General features: G+C 35.5%; 5 protein-coding genes across 9 annotated transcripts; 2 read left to right on the top strand and 3 right to left on the bottom strand.

The window, feature by feature from the left end:
- On the bottom strand, positions 2,274-7,760 carry LOC105177471 (pentatricopeptide repeat-containing protein At2g17140-like). 5 transcript variants are annotated; one of them, XM_020691707.1, is made up of 6 exons: positions 5,811-7,760; positions 5,199-5,297; positions 4,436-4,516; positions 4,100-4,164; positions 2,745-2,876; positions 2,274-2,602 (listed from the first exon to the last, which is right to left on the bottom strand). In XM_020691707.1, exon 1 carries the CDS (start codon positions 7,615-7,617, stop codon positions 5,815-5,817), a length of 1,803 nt encoding a protein of 600 aa, XP_020547366.1. In that variant the 5' UTR covers positions 7,618-7,760; the 3' UTR covers positions 2,274-2,602; positions 2,745-2,876; positions 4,100-4,164; positions 4,436-4,516; positions 5,199-5,297; positions 5,811-5,814. The 5 variants fall into 5 exon arrangements, with proteins under 5 accessions (XP_020547366.1, XP_020547364.1, XP_020547368.1 ...); XM_020691705.1 differs by having other exon boundaries at positions 4,100-4,516; XM_020691709.1 differs by lacking the exon at positions 5,199-5,297.
- On the top strand, positions 2,609-4,101 carry LOC105177477 (ethylene-responsive transcription factor ERF022). Its single transcript, XM_011100657.2, has one exon. The coding sequence runs from the start codon at positions 2,609-2,611 to the stop codon at positions 3,131-3,133; it is 525 nt and encodes a 174-aa protein (XP_011098959.1). The 3' UTR covers positions 3,134-4,101.
- LOC105175025 (cytochrome c) lies at positions 7,876-9,861 on the top strand. The gene is made up of 3 exons (XM_011097329.2): positions 7,876-8,138; positions 8,928-9,061; positions 9,563-9,861. Exons 1-3 carry the CDS (start codon positions 8,027-8,029, stop codon positions 9,656-9,658), a joined length of 342 nt encoding a protein of 113 aa, XP_011095631.1. The 5' UTR covers positions 7,876-8,026; the 3' UTR covers positions 9,659-9,861.
- Positions 10,158-15,978, bottom strand: LOC105175018 (protein phosphatase methylesterase 1). The gene is made up of 13 exons (XM_011097316.2): positions 15,785-15,978; positions 15,133-15,217; positions 14,972-15,042; positions 14,118-14,232; positions 13,860-13,939; positions 13,595-13,679; positions 13,415-13,495; positions 12,610-12,704; positions 12,361-12,411; positions 12,164-12,244; positions 11,321-11,393; positions 11,166-11,243; positions 10,158-10,451 (listed from the first exon to the last, which is right to left on the bottom strand). The coding sequence occupies exons 1-13, from the start codon at positions 15,910-15,912 to the stop codon at positions 10,413-10,415; spliced, it is 1,062 nt and encodes a 353-aa protein (XP_011095618.1). The 5' UTR covers positions 15,913-15,978; the 3' UTR covers positions 10,158-10,412.
- On the bottom strand, positions 17,332-19,113 carry LOC110011442 (transcription factor NAI1-like). Its single transcript, XM_020691514.1, has 2 exons — positions 18,645-19,113; positions 17,332-17,836 (listed from the first exon to the last, which is right to left on the bottom strand). The coding sequence occupies exons 1-2, from the start codon at positions 19,041-19,043 to the stop codon at positions 17,759-17,761; spliced, it is 477 nt and encodes a 158-aa protein (XP_020547173.1). The 5' UTR covers positions 19,044-19,113; the 3' UTR covers positions 17,332-17,758.

Genomic DNA, 19,215 nt, shown 5'->3' with positions numbered 1-19,215 from the left:
GGGGGTGGGGGTATGGCGCGGCCTTGGAAGGAAGAGGAAGGAAGGTAATTAATAAGTGGAAGTATGTAAAACAAACAAACCCTAGGGCTAGGGCTTGAGAATGCTTTGATGGAATGGGCCAAGAGAAGTTTACATCAATTGGGCTGATGTTAATTCTGAACGTCTATTGGGTTGGGTTGGGCCACACACTCTCATTTTACCATTCTAATAATAATAATAAAATTATAATGGCATGCACTTAATGTATCATAGTGCTCTAGGCTGCCTTATAGAGGGAGAAAGACTAATGAGTTTCTCTTAGTAGTCTATTAGCTCCCGGATCGCTATCAGAATCGCTCCTCCAATATAGTTTTATTATTCTTTCACTTGTTTTATAATTCGTTTAGTGTTTGATTTACTTGAGCCCAATTTGAATTAAATTATTTTAGTATGAATAAGTGCTTATGATGTTAAGGTAATGTTCTTATCTGCACCTTAAAAGATCTCTTTATCAGAGGTATTGTAATGAAAACATCAAAATAAAGAAAATTGTATTTAGAGCTAAAATTCATTGGTGGAAATTACAGTTTTAGTTTGTGATGCTAATAAAAATGGGTTGGCCCAATGAGTTCAAAAGGAAAAAAAGATATCCTAAGAACCCAATGGAGTGCAAGGCCAAAAATATCCCCAAGAGGCTTAGTTCATGTAAGGACCTATGATGCTCTTAGAAAGCCTAGTCCAGGTAAAGCCCTTACGAAATTCGACAGCCATATATAACCTTTGAAGGCACACCCTACATGATCAAATAAAGATTTGTTGTCTCCTCACAAACACGTGCCCCCAGCTTGAGGTAACCTTTAAAAACCCTAAAAGCTTAGACTCTAGTTGGGGGATGACGTCTCCTAAATAATTTCGTCAAAAATTTAGAAAGACATTATTACCCTCAAATACCCACATCCACAGCGGACTCCAACAACCCCTGAGGATTATGGATCACCCGACCACTGGGAGATAACATTCCACCAGATTCGTGGGGAATTCACCCTAATCCAAGCGCAGCTCATGCTCCATCAAAAATATATGAAAATCCTCCATAAAATCCGTGGAGGATTTGATCTTCTCCAATTGATAGTTCATGAGAGCTCCTTGTGAGAAAACAATTCGAGCTTGATACTACAATTTTTACCTTTACAGTATCTTCATGCTGATTGCTAGCATTTTATTTACTGCTTTCTTTGTCAAATGAATCCAAACACTATTTTTTCCTCCCATAAATTTGAATATAAATCCTCCAAAAAAATAAAAATAAAAACTATATATCATCATAATAACACGAGATTTGGAGCACAAAAAGGGAAAGGCTATGCGTAAGCAAAGCAATCATGATCAGAAGAAGAAAGTAGAAACTCAATAGTGTAAGGTGTAATGATGATGATGAAATGAAATAGATATGTGTTTTTGTTTATTTACTTAATGTCGGTTAGGAGGAATTAAAAGATATTATGAATTGAGTGGAGAGTGATGGAGTGTGTAATGAAGAGTGTATCCATGAAACAACAACAACAACAACATTAAACCATGCATTAGTGAGGACTCCTCTATTCCAAGTTCAAACTAAAAAACTCCTTTATAAGAAACAAAATCATAATTGTGACCACCTTTGGGGTTTGTAAGAGGAAGAAACCGCGTCTTCCAACCCCGTCCCCTACTCCCACCTAACAACTTCTTCCTAACACATAGAATTAAGGAATAGTTAAAAGTTAAAAATTTATATTGCGGAAGATTAAAAAACCTAATAATATTATATTGGGAGACAGATAAACAGACATTAAGAAAAGTAGTGTTGTTAGATACATCCAGCTGTTTGTCATCTCCTAATATCATCATTCAAACCAAATATCTTGCCTTGGGACTTAACAAATACACAAATATTAAAACCTCTTTATTATGGCCACAAGCAATTCAACTCTCTCTATACCCTTCCTTCCATTACAAATTTTCCTCCTCTTAATCATTAGTGTAAGAGTTTTAACATCTTTTCTCTAACAATATTCGCAGAGACTAGAGACCACAGTTCTTGATCCCCATCCTTTTTTTCCTTACTCCTCCCCATGCATTCATTACATTATATACTTAAGAGTCATGCCAAGAACTACTTTACTATTATCATACCATAAATATACACCAACCAAGTACAAAGATACTGTAAGGAAAGAAGAGGAACATGTAAGAGCTCTTGCTTTAGGAACTGCCTATGAGCAAGTGGTAATTAAGGTGTCCTTTTTCTTAATATCAGGATGAATACAACCCTTTGAAGATAGATATCCAAACATATGTATAATTGATTCCCTATACCTCACAAATTGAGAATGACAAGTGGCAATTCCGTACTGCTACTTCCACAATCTCCAAATTACACCAATGTCCTTCATTTTGTAATGCAACTTATATCCACTTTCATGCAATTACGTGGAACCTCCCTTCACCCAACAACATTCTTCCCCCATTGCCCTTTTGCTCCATCTTCTCCCTCATCATATATATATGTGTGTATATATATATACGAGATCCCCCTCTCCTCTACTAACACAAAAGCCATCCAACCCAACAACGCACCAAGAACCTAGACATGAAAAGACATGGTTGGAATGAATGCACCACCTCAAAATACATAGGAGTTAGGAAACGCAAGTATGGAAGATGGGTGTCAGAAATCCGTGAGCCTGGTAAAAAGACACGAATTTGGTTGGGGAGTTTTGACACACCTGAGATGGCAGCTGCGGCCTATGATGCTGCGGCATTGCAACTTAGAGGTCCCGACACACGATTCAACTTCCCGGGATTGGTTGACAGGCTTCCCAAGCCAGCTAGCGCTAATGCAGATGACATTCGCCAAGCTGCTCAGCAGGCGGCCATGCAGTTAAGGAGTGGACAGCAGTCAGAAGAGGTCAATATTGGCTCCAAAGGTGGCAACTCCCTCGCCCGAGTGGAGTTGTCGCCTACCCATATTCAAGCCATAAATGAATCACCACTTGACTCACCTAAAATGTGGATGGAGCTAGCAGGTCCATCTATGCTAGGAGAAGCAGCCAATTACGGGGAAACTCACACAGATGAATACGATGAAATGGAATCTTATTCTATTTGGGATTGACACACACACACACACACACAAACCCCAAAATGAAGAACAGACATTATACATGGAAACAAGTATAGCAAATAACTAGATATGACTTTGAATTCACTATAGGGTATTTCCCATCCTATTTCTAGCTAGGGATGGTATTTTAGCATGAGAAATCCCTCATTTCATGAAGAGGTAGGTAATGGATAAACCAGGGTTATACATGGGACAATTCGTTTTCAAGCACACATATCTTAAGGCCCTTTCTATGGCAAGTTTTTATGCCATATTTGTAACAATAGTTTCTTGTATCCCTATCAATTCAGAGCCCAATGAAACTAATTTATATTCTTACATTGCTAAAGAATCTTTCACTCTTCTTTAGCACAAATTCAGATGGAAGAAAATATTACTATTGCTTTCAAGCTATTTTCATTTTTATTGGTGTTTGTTCATTAATTTGCTCATAATACATCTGGGTTGAAGCAAGAAATTTTGCACCCAAATTGAATTTGTAATTTTTTCTCCCAGAACCTAGCAAATAAGGTAGGTCAGTCACATGTCTGTAATTTACTAAATCATCAGGTCATGTTCCTGGTTTGGGAGAAACGTCAAGTGGTCTACATGTATTTTACACCATTTGCATCTGCTATGAACACAAATTGGTAACCATATACTAGCAATTTGTTTCACTCCACGAATTCAGTCAAGCAGCATTTTATCATTTAATTCGCTCCAAACCAAATCACAAACAGAAAAAAAGAACATCAATCATCTGGAGAAGAGGGTAAAACAACCAAACATATTACAACGTCAGAAGATAATAGTGCAGTTTCTCCTCTGAAATATGAATATAAGACTTCTGAATTAGAGGAGTGAGTTAGCCTTTTCACTCCATATTGCAGTGACAAGTATATCATCATTTTCGAGTTGGGGCAGGCAAATAAAGAAATTCCAGTAACGTTATCATACAACCTGATCTATCAAACTAACCTTTCAGAATCAGCTAACTGTCTCAATGATATTCCATATTGAGGGCAGTTCAAAGGCAGAGAACACTGGGTCAGCAGAAAAGTAGAATATTATCAATAGTGTTTTATAGCCCAGAAGAAAAGGCTGAGCAAGGACAGTTGGTTAACGGAGTGGAAAATAGAAAAATCAACCACTGAAAAGAAAAACAAAGAAACCAATTGAGGGCACAAAACCTAGTGGGAAACAACCTCCCCTGGAAGCATACTGTTACCTTAGTTCATAGAATGTACAAGCATTACTATTAGCGAAAAGATGAGTATGCATTAAATCTGAAAAGTGTCTCAAAACTGACTTAACCTTCAATTATGAAGGCTCAGCAGGTGTTCTTCCAACCGGCTTCATGATTGTCTGAACAATTGATATTTCACAGTTCATAGCCTGCGAAAGATATGCATAGTCAGACCACCATAAAGCAATAGGAGAACTTATCTGAGTAAAATAAGAAACATATAAGGATTATGTGCATGGATGTTTCACATTTCTTCAAAGATTATATGGAGAAACATCAATTGTAAGGCAGAAATTCAATTAAGAAAGTAGTAGAATAAACCTAATAAAAAGCAGTTCATTATCAAGCCAACATTAGCTTCCTGCAGCTCAATATTGTGAATGAGTTATGCAGTGCAATGGACTGATACCGAAGTGCTCTAGGCAACTCAGAAATAGTTTATGAAAAGGTGGCATGAAAACTTCCAGAAGGACTTTAATTTGGCCAGAAATAGCATCACATTAACGTTAACACATGCCTGTTTTCAAAGTGACAATCAAAGAGCAAAAAGTATGATAACAGTTAAAAGAAATGTTCAGCAAGGCTTTCACCTAGAGCTTGGATGTCTAAACAAAAATATAACATATAAACTTTTTGCTCGTCTCTTTATTATCATTACTTTTCTCTACACTCTTTTTCTTTCTGAGGAAGAGAAGAGAGAGTGTTTTATACCGTATAAGTTTTACTATAGATGTGAAATAATAGAAGTAGCTGACAAGGTGGGAGAGGCAAATGGAGAGATGCAGAGATCAAGTTTCGACCATATTAAGGAGAGCCAGTAGCAAACTTAACTATTTTATGCTTCAACTGCAAATTCATTGAAGACCAAGTGATGGAGCCAATAACCTCATTGACCAATGTTCTCATGCACAAAATATAAAAAGATTTAACCTACCAGGAACAGAGAACAACAAAAGAAAAAAATACATAATATGAGCTATTTATGTAGAGAATCCATACTGAACTGGAAATTTAGCGCAAACCCTGTCAAGCGCAAATGATATTCAAGACAGATAAGTAAATATTTCAAATGATTTTCTTTGCCACAAGCGTCTGAGAAGCATAAAGTAATAAAAAACCAAGATTCAGTATTTTTTAGAAACTGTAACAAATTTCATCAGATACCTCCGGAAAAGGACGACCTGAAGAAAGCAAATGTTATAACATTTATTTGCATTAGCAGTTGTTTACAAATCCAGTAAAACAATGGCAAGAAACAAAGAGGTAAAACTTGAAGTTAATTTAGCTTTCTTGTGTATGATTCTTGTTCTTCAAAAATGTGATGGTGGGCAAAAACTCACAATAACCAGCAGAAGTTCCTATTTTCTGCTTTGACGTGAAGAAGTAAAATGCTAAACTAAATACATAATTCAAAGAATTAATCTGGTCGAACAATCAGCTCACAACATCATGCATGAGACTTGATTAAAAACTTGGAGTGCCTGTTCTCCAAGTCCCTTGCCAAATTTGCTCTTCCAGTTCTCCTAAGTTGCTTCACAATTTTGATGTAAATGCTGAAACTTGGCTTTAGACTCTTTTCCATCATTTCTACAAGAGTGTTCTGTGCACTCACAATATGACCTTTTTCCCAATAAAGCTTTGCCATTAAGCTGTACATCATATTGCTCGAGGTCTTATAACTGATACTTGAATCAACATGTTTGTGAGCTGCCTCATATTGCTCAGCAGCGAATAATGTCTTGACAATGCAAGCATGGGTTGCCAATCGTGGTTCAAGTCCTTGAGACGCCATTTGATCAAGCAGCTGGTGGACATGAGCCATGTTGCCTGAACTACAAGCAAAATTGATAAGAATCTCAAAGGTTATTGCATCTGGAGAGATACCAATTTCTTTCATTTCATCAAGCAGTCCAGAAGCTTCATCCATTCTACCATTCTTCCATAAACTAGAAAGTAGGTAGTTATACACTTTGGTATTAGGGGCACAGTGGGCCTCACCCATCTCTCTGATTACACTATAAGCATCTTCTATAAGACCTCTCCTGCACTTCTCACGAACCAAAAGGCAATAATATGATTCTTTGCTCTCCGTGATTTTGATGACATACCTGGCCATCTCGAACAAGTCCAATTTACAGAACATCTCAACCAATGCAGAAACACCGGAATTGCGACATGATCCTCCAACTTTGTTCAACAAATCCACAACCTTTTTAGTGGATTGTTTTAATGAAGAATCGGTGGAAACCAAAACAGGTATAAATCCAAAGGCCTCATAAGTGAGACAAATGTTTTCAGATGTGAACTTCTTCAACCATGCGAACATGGTTTCATAATCATCTAATCTTCCAACATTATCAATAAGTAGACTACAAATGTATGCATTCTTGTGCAGCTGGGGATTATTACTCCAAATCCACTCAAATAATCTCAATCCAGATATTCTCTGAGAATTCAGAACTTCAAAAATCTCCGTAATTGAGTAAACTGACAATCTTGAGGATAGCATATTTAACCTAGAATCAAGGTCCTTTTCATTGTTCCTGAGATTATGAATAATTTCCACAACAAATTTCCGTGGGAAATTGTTCCTCTTCTCTAGCTTCTGTTGATCAGAGCAAATATTAGCTATTTTCTGAACTTCACTCTCCGCAACAGGACCAGAAACAAATGTCCCATTGAAGGATGCAACTGTGAAGCATCTATGCGTCCCACATTGAATACATCCAGAATTCGGGAACACATAGTGAGAGTTGTGCTTGAATAGAGTCGATAAACCGAAAGACTGTAAAAATGAATGCGTTGAGGAACAGGTTAACGACGGACCACGAGATGAAGCATAGCGTAAAGATTGCTTTTTGTAGCGTGAATATGATCCAATTTTGCGTCTTGAACATGACCACCTTGAGCAGTTGATTAAAAAATCATGCTTGGTAGGTAAATACAGACTGACTAAAGGTTGCTCCTTTTGAAGTGAGTATAATCTAGAATAGAGAACTGAAGAAGACCCAGAGGAGGAATTGCTTAGAAATGGCCTTTTTGGAAGTGAATATGATTCAGAAGAGAAAAATGAAGATGACCCAGATGAGGAATTGAACAAAGGAGAGATCGTACATGGTGAATTTGAAGGCAGAACAGTGTCTAGAGTCTTGGGGTTTAGGGTTTTGAGAGAGAACAAAGAAAGAACAGTGCAGTTTAAGCAGTACCTCAAGAAATTTTGCGTTCTGCAGTAGTTATTTAAGATTCTCATAATAGCTCGGTTCTCATCTCTGCAATCTGTATCCTTTGCTTTTTCTACTGCTAATGTTTGATATCAGCTACACTCGAGGGAAGAGTCACAGCGAGAGTACGCGGAACAAAGCTACGAAATAGACGGTGCTGCTTTCACGGGTGGGTGGGCTTTAAAAAGGGGACAAAAATGGGAAAAAAGTTAGAATAGGTTTCGTAATTGCAAACCCAAAAAAAAAAAAAGAACGAAATGGAAAAAGGAAAAAGGAGCCCGCTAGAAAAATAATGGCACACCAATAGAGAAACGCAAGGGGGTATTAGGCAGTAGGCACACCACGTTCCATATTCCTCCTTTGCCATCCATTTAGCTGCCTTCACCGTTTGCACAAAGCCAACTATTTTGTTCGCCAAGAACGCTCTTCTGAAGTGAAATGGCGTCGTTTGCAGAAGCACCGGCTGGAAACAAGGCTGCAGGAGAGAAAATATTCAAGACCAAGTGCGCTCAGTGTCACACCGTTGAGAAAGGGGCTGGCCATAAACAAGGTATTCAGGACCCATATACAGATATGTTTCTCTGATGCCCAGATCTGATCTGTTTCTCCCGGTCGTCAAGATTTACGTTGTGGATTTTCTTGATACTGTCTCATTGGTTGGATTTATTCAGATATTGGTCCAGAATTATGAAGATCCTACTTTTACTCTTATGAGTTTGGAATTGGAATCTTAAAAATTTTAAGCTCTTTACGTGTATTGATGTATGTTCATTTTCTGATGGTGCACTCCAGATGGCTTGGATCAAAAATAGGGAAAAGATTTAGATTGATTGCAAGATGTTGTGCACTTGATGAAAGACTTGTAGTGATGTGCGGAGTTGCATACTTTAGTCCAAGAAATCTAATGCAAGTCCCTTTATATCCTGACTAATTACTGTTGGGTGCATGGAAAAATCTGTAGCTTATTGTGTTTTTATATGTTTGTTAACATACTGAGAGTCTTGGGGGCTGAGGTACGAAGATAAGAGTCTAAAATGTCATGCATCTTTCAGTTATTCTGTACAATTGGTCTTCACTTCTTATGTATAAGAACAGTGCTAATTCCAGTTCAATGTTTATGCTAATCATTAGACGACAAATTGGTGAGACTGGTTTGTGTTGTTTCAGACTTGAAATGTGGTTTTCATTATGTATTTCTTCTACCTTGGGGCTTGTTGAGTAAAGAGGATTGAATCTTTTTGCCCTTCCATTTCTCATTGGGCGGAAAATATGCATTTCTGCTTTAAAGATAATTTTTTCTTTCTTATACATAATCTGATGAAAATGCATAAATTGATAGGACCTAACCTGAATGGCCTCTTTGGAAGGCAGTCTGGAACTACACCTGGTTATTCCTACTCTGCTGCTAACAAGAACATGGCTGTTATTTGGGAAGAAAAGACTCTGTATGATTACCTGCTGAATCCCAAGAAGGTATGAATTTGTTTAGATCATCAAAGAGTTCCATACCTTTAGACATTGACGAGAATGTCGTCTACCTATAAGATATCAGAAGCCTGTGTTTCGGGGTTTGTCTTATTAAGTTAATTCATGCACCTTTACAATAAATTAATATGGTTCAGTTGAGTTAGGATATCCCTTTCTTCTATGTATGGAGTCACTTTGATCACTGAAGAAAAGTATTTTTGGCTAAATCCCATAAAAGATAAGTGATGGCAACAGACTTGAGTATCCTGAGTATTCACTCTTAAAACTCTGACTTTGTCACTTTCTGTAATTTATTTTAGTGGAATAAAAAAAAAAGACTTCTTCATCTTATCATTTCACAAAATAAAGGCTTTTCTTACGTTATATTTGTCTACTCAGACATACTGTTGTTAACTAGAATCTAGTGGGGTCTGTATCTGACATGTAAGACCTTCATCAAGGTCCTGCTTTCAATAACACTGATACTAAATGTTTCTTTCTGTGCAGTACATACCTGGAACGAAGATGGTTTTCCCAGGACTGAAGAAGCCACAAGAGCGTGCTGACCTTATTGCATACCTGAAGGAGTCCACAGCAAACTGAGTGCTTGGTCTATGTTCTGTCCATTTCTCCATTTTGCAATTGAGAGGCATAGTTTGCCTGAGCAGGGAAAAAACACGTATTCTTTGTAATAAATTCTTGGGATAACTTTGTAATTTACTAGAGATCCCAATATTATTTCCTCTTGAGAGAGGTCATTCTTCTTGTTACTGGAAATTCAAGTTGAGCTTGAGTACAGTCTGTTAGAGCATGACCATTTAAGAAATATTCAAGCCTGTGTGCTTGAACAACCTTTGAGGAGCCTGAAGTTTTGCCTCTAAAAGATCCGAAAGTATGAAATCAGCTGATATTTTTGGTTTGTATGGTTGCTTAGGTTCATAATTGGCGAGTTTAATACTGTGATAGGGCAAGCTCCGCAGGACAGATTGTGAAGAGGGTCTGGATGGTAAACATAGGTGATTGGAATTTCCTCTTGTTGCAGCTAGCACGCCATTTGGCAGAGATTCAAATGTGTGGAATATACTTCACTAACGACATCATAGAGTTGTTGCAAACAGCCATAAGAAATGAAGCATAATCAGATGCATATATACTTCCAACGCAGAAGCATCCTTAGTATGATAAGTAATCTGATACAAAATCTTCAAAAATCTCACTGCCATTTCATTTGCATTAATAAGTCACTATAGCTTCCTAAACCTGAAAAATCAAAAGATATCTTGATACAGATCTAGAACACTGATCCCAATTTCTTGTAACAACACCATAGCAGACTTCTAGTTCTTTATTCCAATGCTCAAGGTTTTGCTGATGATGGACGGCGAATTCCTGGAATCTGCAAGAAAGTTTAAAGAACTGATCATGAATGAGTATGGGACTCTTCCATAGAAGCGGGGGATCTTCCCTCCCTGAGGATAAGGAAAACCAGAAAAGAAGGTGAATAATTTTTTGTTTGCTGGCTTCTCAACAGTTATCTCACATTTATATCTTTTCCTTTATATTTTTCATCTTTCACTTGAAATTTGTTTTATGATAAAAATATCCAGTCGAAGTTTTGATTCCCTTCAAGCCACCTTCTATGACTCCGAAGTGATGGATCACCAAGAAAGTCATGAAAAAAGACCCAGCAGAAGGCTTTAACGCTACAATTTCATATCTCATAAACTCTCATCTAGCTTGAGGTTTTGTAGTTATTCTCTTGTTCCATGTTCATTTTATATTAAAACAACGGGTTCATGATAAGTCAAATGAGAATCTATGACCAAAAAAAATTGAAAAGGAACAAGGGTAAAATAGGACGAAGATGATGACACTTTGGTACTGTGATAATATTCAAGGTAAGGTTTTTTAATTCATTTGAGAAGTTCTGAGATTGAATTTTCCCTTTACAGATTAACAAGCATAAAATGATTGAAAGAAAAATGCGATGATCTTCACCAATGAGAGTAGCATGTTAAAAATTGAGAGCAGGAGGCAATACGCTTGAAAAAATAAAACACAGAGTCTAGTCTGATAAAGTATAGTTCTAAATAAACTTTTGAGTACTGACCTCGATGCCATTGGGGCCTATTCTGTTTCGTGATAAGAAATTGAGAATCAGATTAGCAAATTCATCAGGTACATCCTCCTGTAATTTTCAAATATGTCAATATCTAGGCAGACTGAAATATAGACCATAAGAGGCTTCAGGAAAACCTAAACCACCTGTATGGCATGGCCTGTATGTCTGACTACCACCATTTGAAATTTTCCTTGCATTTGACCTATTGTGAGGGTTCTGCAGAACATAAAGAAATATCAAGTTCATGGATCCAGAGATTCTTCTTCAGTTTTAGCATCCTGGACATATGGCCGGTCAAATAAGTCTCAACATACGCTCACATAATTTGACTCTACTACCGGAGCACCTAAGTAACCACCCATTTATCAAAGTGATAACAATCCAATGTATCCTACAACAGGTTCCCTGAAACATTTTGTTGGTCGCATTCCTATCCAGAGAGAAGGAATAGCAGCGGGGAACAATTCTGTGAACCCCATATCCTCAATAGTTATCTACATAATCAAAGCAAAGGATGGTACAACCACATATAATAGCTTCCAGTCCACCGAGATGACTTGTACAAACAAGTTAGACATTGAAATAATATTTTAACCAGTTATTCATGCTTTTGTACCACATGTATTATCCAAAAACAATCAAGACATTACTGTTGTAAAAATCAGCCTGCAAAATTTCGTGCATGCATATACGTATATTTAGTAAATAGATTACGGTTGTACAGAATTGTAAGTGTAAGCATATCATAAGTACCAATTCAAACAGATATCCATTTACAAGGCATTCAAATCATACAGAGAAAGATCAAGTATAGTCAATTGAATATGACCAAGTGATGATGCAGCTATCACAGGCGCATTCTGTGGCAAGCCATTAAGGAAGCATTTTACTTTTATATAATAGACAACAGATACATATTTGTGTATTAAGAATAATATTATAACTGCAATTGGATTAATATGTTAGGATAAGTTCAGAAGAGTAACCTGTCCAGTCTATCAGTCCCAGCTAAAAGCAAAAGTTTTGGTGCAGGACATGACAAAAATTTCTCTGAAAGGCCTTCATACCTGAAATGCAAAAGTTCCATATTTGAATAAATAATGTGCCGATCCATACATGGAAAGATCATCATATAGAGAAGAGTGATGATATAAATTAGCATAGAGAGGAGAATGGTTTATACCAGCCTCTCCAATATTGCTCGGTTTCTTCCAGTCTAGCTCGGTGGGTATAACTGCAGCCACACCACAAGTAGCACATGTTAAAGTGGACTAATAAGTCAACACTCAACACAAGTATGCTTTATGTGTATAATTGGTTTGATAAAGTCTTTCTTATAATGATTACTAGGTCATCAAACCAATTAGAGGAGAAGATCCTTCATAAGTTCATTTCAAAAGGAAAAAATTGCTACTGTTGTTAGCCTACTCACCACTTCCTTGAATCATCATATGTTAATGTGCCGGGAATAGAGACACGGGCAGATTCAACGTTCCTCAAAGTGCCACCTTTGACACTCCATTCAATCTATCAGACATATAATCACAATCAATTATTATCAAATCTCAAAGTTACAAAATATCAAAAGGAGAGACTATTAAGAGCTTTTATTTTCAGTAGCCCCCATATGCCATGAAAGCTTCCAGCTTTCAACGTTCACCACCCCTCCCTAGAGCTCAACTTCTACAGGCATTTTCTTCACTCTTTAGTGAAAAAGATAAGAAAATTTATTTAATAGGAGGGAAACTCCTAACTGAACCAAGGCACCCAAAGGATTTGGGGACATACCTATTGCCCCAGTAAGGTTTGTCCTTCTAACTTGTTTGGCCCCTTCTATTTGTTTATTTGTCAACTCCTCAATATTTTATGATCAATGTTCATATCATTTATGCTAGTGACCTTTTTTTTTTAAGTTTCTAAAATTATTTTATGTTTTCTTCAAAAACCAACATACAGCATCAGGACGTTGTCCATCAAACTGTGAGAAAGTGCCTCACATGTTTGTCTTGCACAATGTACTGCTTGGAAATCATAGAATTTCATTGACACCATCAGTAAAATGGATCCCCACCATGGCTACTAAAGTGATGGGTTCTGAATTGAAAAACTAAGGAAAATTCTTGAATGCCAACTTGATAGTTCTCAAATATGGAAAAATTGATGAAATGAAAGGATGAGTTAGAGAACAAGTAATAGAGAATAAGGCTAATACTCATTATGCATGTAGAACTTATTACCGCTTTCTCAATGGTCGAGAAATGCTGCATTCGACTTGATAAAATCTTCTGCATATGGATCAAAGAAGCCAATGCAGTTCCCTGAAATTCTATCCAACTATCAGTACAGATAACCAACATCTGACCATCTGAATTTTAATAATTTGGTTGTCATACAACAAATACTATGTATTAACACACCTCAACAACATCCACAACAACCAGCCCAGCCAAGCTAGGAAGGACCTTCTTTGCAGCAAGATGAACGGCAACTGCACCTCCCATACTGCAGTACAAAAAGAATAATTCAAATATTTAACTACTGATTGGTAAATAACAGAACAACTAGTAATCATAAACGATATAGAAAGATACATGTTGCATCTGCTCTAACAATCTATGACCAATAATCAAGCTAAAAGTTTAATGTAAGAAGGTTATGCATATAATATAGTAGAGGCAGAACCTGTGGCCAATAATCACAACTGCTGGAGGAGAATCCCCAAACATTGTCTTCAAGACAGCCAGTACATCATTGCACAGAGTCTGTAAAATAGCAGTAAAATTTCAGCGTACAAACTGTTGGTATAAAAATGTCAAAGAAGTGGTCTCCCTGATCTTAAAACAGAAGAACAATCGATACGAAATGCATTCCCAGTGCTAAGACGAAAGAACAACGGAGTTGAAATGCATATCCTTCCAGTTTGGTTTGACAAGCACATACCTCAATAGATAGATCGACATCATTGTTGGTGGATGACTTCCCATGTCCTCTCAAATCCAAAGCTACTACCCGAGCTTTCTCTTTTATTTTACTTGCTGATAGAGCAAAAGAGAGCCTGGGGGAATGATTGAATGTAATATACAGATTAGATGCAACTGAGGGCTCTGCAAAAAAGTGAATGCTCTTCTGAAACTCAACTCCAAAAGCCTTATGAATTACATTATTTTCATTGAATTTTACATTTGAGAATTCAGGGGCTGTAAGTAATTCATATCTATAGCAAGATAATTGAAAGAACAATTGTAGAAATTTAGCAATCCATTTCACGTTCTATATTGGTGTTCAGTATCTTACATTAGTGAATATTGTCCTCAAGTACATTAATATTAAGATAAAGGTATAACTTTAATATGCTAACAAATAATAATAGAAGCTTGAGGTTTGTGGATATCAATATGAAGCCTTCCAAAATTCACGAGAAACAAATTCTTATTGCAAGCGAACAGGAGAATTTCTCTGGTGGCAGATACTTCAGTTTCACTATGCAGATAACGGATTTTGTAAATAGAAAATTAATATGCTGTTAGCTATTTATAAATAAAAGTACATATTGTGGCAAACAAAATCTTAGGGAATATCTCTTAATAAAAGTTGCAAGCACTCTTCCATTGCATCCAAATACAGAAAAAGGCAAACATGCATTGACCAGAAACCCATTTCATTGTTATTCACATTTCATAATAAACAGTGGGTCCATTGTACTTATATGCTGTAGGTCAAGACATCTTTTCCATGAAGACGCTTGAAGAATAGCAAGTCAGTTAGGCAGTTCATTAGCCAGAAGGTCAACATACCCTGAATAACCCCCACCATGAAGACAGAAAACAACTGGACCCTCAGTTCCCGCCTTATAAATGTGAAAAACCTGAATCAGAGAGCAAATACAAAAGAAACTTTTAGGCTTTCAAAATAAAGAGAACATATAAAAATCAATTGAAACTGTGATGCAACTCACACTTTCTGAGTCTGGTATGCAAACATCATCTTCTTGGTCAAAGTAGTCGGACCAATCTAAAGGTGCATATTTTTGTGATGAAGTCCTAACAATAAAACCACAAAGAAGAAAACAGTTACAAGTGGAACAAAATATTTGATGATCAAATGATTGAAAGAAGAAAATAAGCTAACACCAGGACCACCTTGCAATATCAAGCTCAGTAAGAAAGAGATGAAAAGGGAAAAACACAGCATGTAGTTAAGGCTTCTCAAAAGATGCAAATTTTCATCTGTATATTTGAGCTACATTTTAATACTTGTACACAAAGTTACTGTAGCACAACATTATCCACACAATATGTCAAACATTCTTCGTGCTATGCTAACTCCTACATTCAGGAAGAAATTCATAATCAAAGATGCACCGAATACAACAATTTGTCCACTACTACCTCTTTTTTGTTTTTTTTTTGTTTTGTCCACAATTGATCACTCATAACACGATCATAATGCATAGCATGAAAGAACAAAACAATTCATTGACATTAAGTCAAATAAAATAAAATTTGAAAGGCCAAAAACACATCAACAAGCTTAAATAAGAATAATTAGAACTCACAACTGAATCACAAAGGTTACAGTTAGAAGAAATGGAATGATGGAGCACATACTGAATTGGAGGACGATCAGGTTTAGAGGAAAAGGCAGATGGTAATTTGGTGGTGGCACCGTGTGGAGCAGCCTCGGCATTACGGGAATCGTCCTCCGGAAGCGGGGTTAGGTTTGATGAGTTCTCCATTTCTGATCACTGACAAAATCTGCGAAAAGAGTATGGCTTGCTAATTGCTACTTTGCAGGTAGCTTGAGTTCCATGTGGCAATTATACGGGCCCTGTTTCCGGGTCTTAAGCCCAGTTTAGTGGATATTGGATTACGATATCAATTGGGCCAAACTTCATTTGTGCTGGTGAGAGGCCTGGCCTTTAAGCCCAGAACGTAATTAAACAAAACAAAAAGGAAAAGGACAAACGAAATAAAATCTTTTGGTTAGTTTTACACGAAAAGTTTTTGCTTTGTTTTGTTTTGTTTTATTTTTGTAAGATAAAGATAAAGATAAAATATTGTTAGTAGTTTTTGGAGTTTCTAATATGTTTTTTTTTTTTTAATTCTGTATTTAGTATTAGTGATATATATAAACAAAGATAAGATAAAATACTTTAAATTATATTGTTTAATTAGTTTGATTGTTTTTTAGACAATTAAAAAATAGAAACGGAGGATCCAATATGTGTTAGACTGTTCTTATTTTATTTGAGTAATTATTATATTTTTATCTCAATCCAAGAATATGGATAGATTGTCAAAGTTTAATCTTCATTTATATGTCAAGTTGTAAATTTTGCAATTAATTTGGTTTAGTTAAGTAAAATCCCTTTCATATATATATTACACCCACACCACACCACACCATTTAGTTAATAACTAGCTTAGTCCATGAGTCATAACTTAATTGGCGAAATTGAAACCCTATAATTTTAGAGGTCATGAGTTCAAACCCCGCTAGGTACATGAAATATCATTTATTGTATAGCAGAAGTTGGTCTACTTTATAATAGGAATTATTGTTTACTATAATAGTAGATGTTATTGAGTATGATATGATTATCGTAATAGTTTTTGTAGATATTGATGTCGACAGGAATAATAATTGTACTTGTAATCAATTTATTTCAATTAATAATAGCTTAGTGCTCTTAGCTTAATTAAAAATTAATAACTAGCTCCAATATGATTATTAATTAATTAAGATTCATGTAGCACATGAATACTATATATATATATATATCAGGTATTTATTATACTCAATATTATTCATTGACCACAACACTTACATGAGATCATTAAAGCAATTAAGCACGTACATAGTTTATCCCATTATTAGATTCAAATCTGCCCATATATATATATATATATATATATATGTATGATGAATTGACCACACTGTCACTGTCATATTGCATATTAAAATGTTGATGAGATATATAAAGCAAGCAACCACTTTATTAATTAAGTTTAACCTAATAATCCGTTTACATTCAAATTCAATTTCTCTTATTTATATATATATTTTAATAATAATTAAGGGTTACAATATACGTTATCCGAAAGTGAGACCCTTTTCCATTTTAAAGGTATTTATTTCTTTTTGGTTGGTGGGGGGTGGAGAGTAAACACTCATCAAAAGAAAAGAAAAGAAACCCTAGCTAGGTAGAGTCTTGCATGGAACCCCAACCACTTTTATAATTTTGTGAACAGCAATTCACATGTAAGTAGGATTAAATTAAAGGTATTGTTTCAAGACGTCAGAGATACATACAAATATGTATATAAAGCATCCATGGAATTAATTAGAAAGGGGAAGCTTTGGAATTATTAATATTATCATCATATATATTATAAGGTTTAATTTAATCATCAGTCAAAAGAAAAACGTGGGGAATTAATATGATGATCATATCACTACACCTATCTATATATATATTAATTATAATAGATAATTTAAAAGGAAGTTGTACGTAATAATTGCGATTAGTGGGGTGAATTAATGGTTGTGGATCCATCCGCGTCCTGCTGCAGCATTAGTTGTCAAGCCACGGAGTTGAAGAAACACATCTGCAGGTGCTCAACAATCTCCTTCACTGTACCCTGGAATTCACTATGCATCTGCATATATATATTTGTATGTATTAGGAACCAAGTACTATGTATATATCCACTGTGTGTATACAGATAATTTATTAATTAATTATATATATGTTCATGATATGTGTTCAAGTGGAAATTAAAGTTTTGCTCCCTTTAACAAATTATAGTTCAAAACATGCATAGGTAACATGAGGTAATTAATCAAAACTTTCCTGAAACACATTAAATATTAATCGTTATTAATGAACAAAAATCACCACATTAAATATGATAAAAATGTGGGAGTCATTGCCATATAAGCACTAGCCTATTGTGTGGTTCCTCTTTGTGCTTTTGTTTCCAACAATTGATGGATGATCATATATAATATTTATGTATATATCAATCTCAACACTAAATCTCTTTATAAGTATAGAATCCTAAAATGAAAAATGAACTTCAATCACTCATATATATGTACTAATTGTGATGACAAGTAAAAAATAACTTAATTGAGCATGGTATATTAATTAATTTTAGAACAATCAAGTCCAGTTTTCAATTAATAGGCCAAAACAAAACGTGTATATATAGCACAAAAATAGTTTTATATAATGAACTAATTCATGATCACTAAATTGCTAAACCCTAATATATATATAAAATTCACATATATATATATATATAGCTAGAGAGTTATATGCTTCATTATTAATTATCCAATTAACTTGAGTAATTAATTAGCTATATATATATATATCCACTTATTAGAAGGAGAAATAACCATGCATATATATATATATATATATAATTAATTAAGTTGATGATGATGATGATGATAGTATACCTCAGCAAGAATGGTGATATCAAGAGCTGCTTCTCCAAAGGGCATCACTCTCATGTCAATCACACTGAGATGCATCTTTTCCATTTCACATGGAATTCTTGACATTAAGCCCATTTGTTTCCTGCAGCAAATTTTTATGAGAACATGCCTGTTTGAAATTCTGGCCCTGATTTCAGCTGATGATTGATCACTAGTAGTAGTTGTGCTTCCGATGTAGTAATTATGTGAAGGAGAATTATGGTCATCCATATTCATCATATTGGAGCTTTTCTTGATCACCTCATCTTCTTCCTCTAGGGCATTCACTCGTTCTTGGAGGGCTTTCAAGTAGTTGATAGCATCTTCCAGCAGAGAAGCCTTGTCCAACTGATCATCATCATTATACATATAATTCATCATTAATTTTCCATATATGTATATAAACAATTAGTTGAATCATTTCAGGACAATCATCAGTCTCTTTTCTAATCATATCATTACATCCATCCACCTTCTCTAATTTTTTTAATTTCTTTTCTCACCAAAATATAATCAAAATAAAATATTAATTATATATCGATTAATTTTTCAT

This window comes from Sesamum indicum, linkage group LG2 (assembly GCF_000512975.1).
Source record: "Sesamum indicum cultivar Zhongzhi No. 13 linkage group LG2, S_indicum_v1.0, whole genome shotgun sequence".
In the NCBI taxonomy this organism is placed as follows: domain Eukaryota; kingdom Viridiplantae; phylum Streptophyta; class Magnoliopsida; order Lamiales; family Pedaliaceae; genus Sesamum; species Sesamum indicum.
Note: the sequence above shows the minus strand (reverse complement) of the source record. Positions and strands in the feature narration are given on the sequence as shown.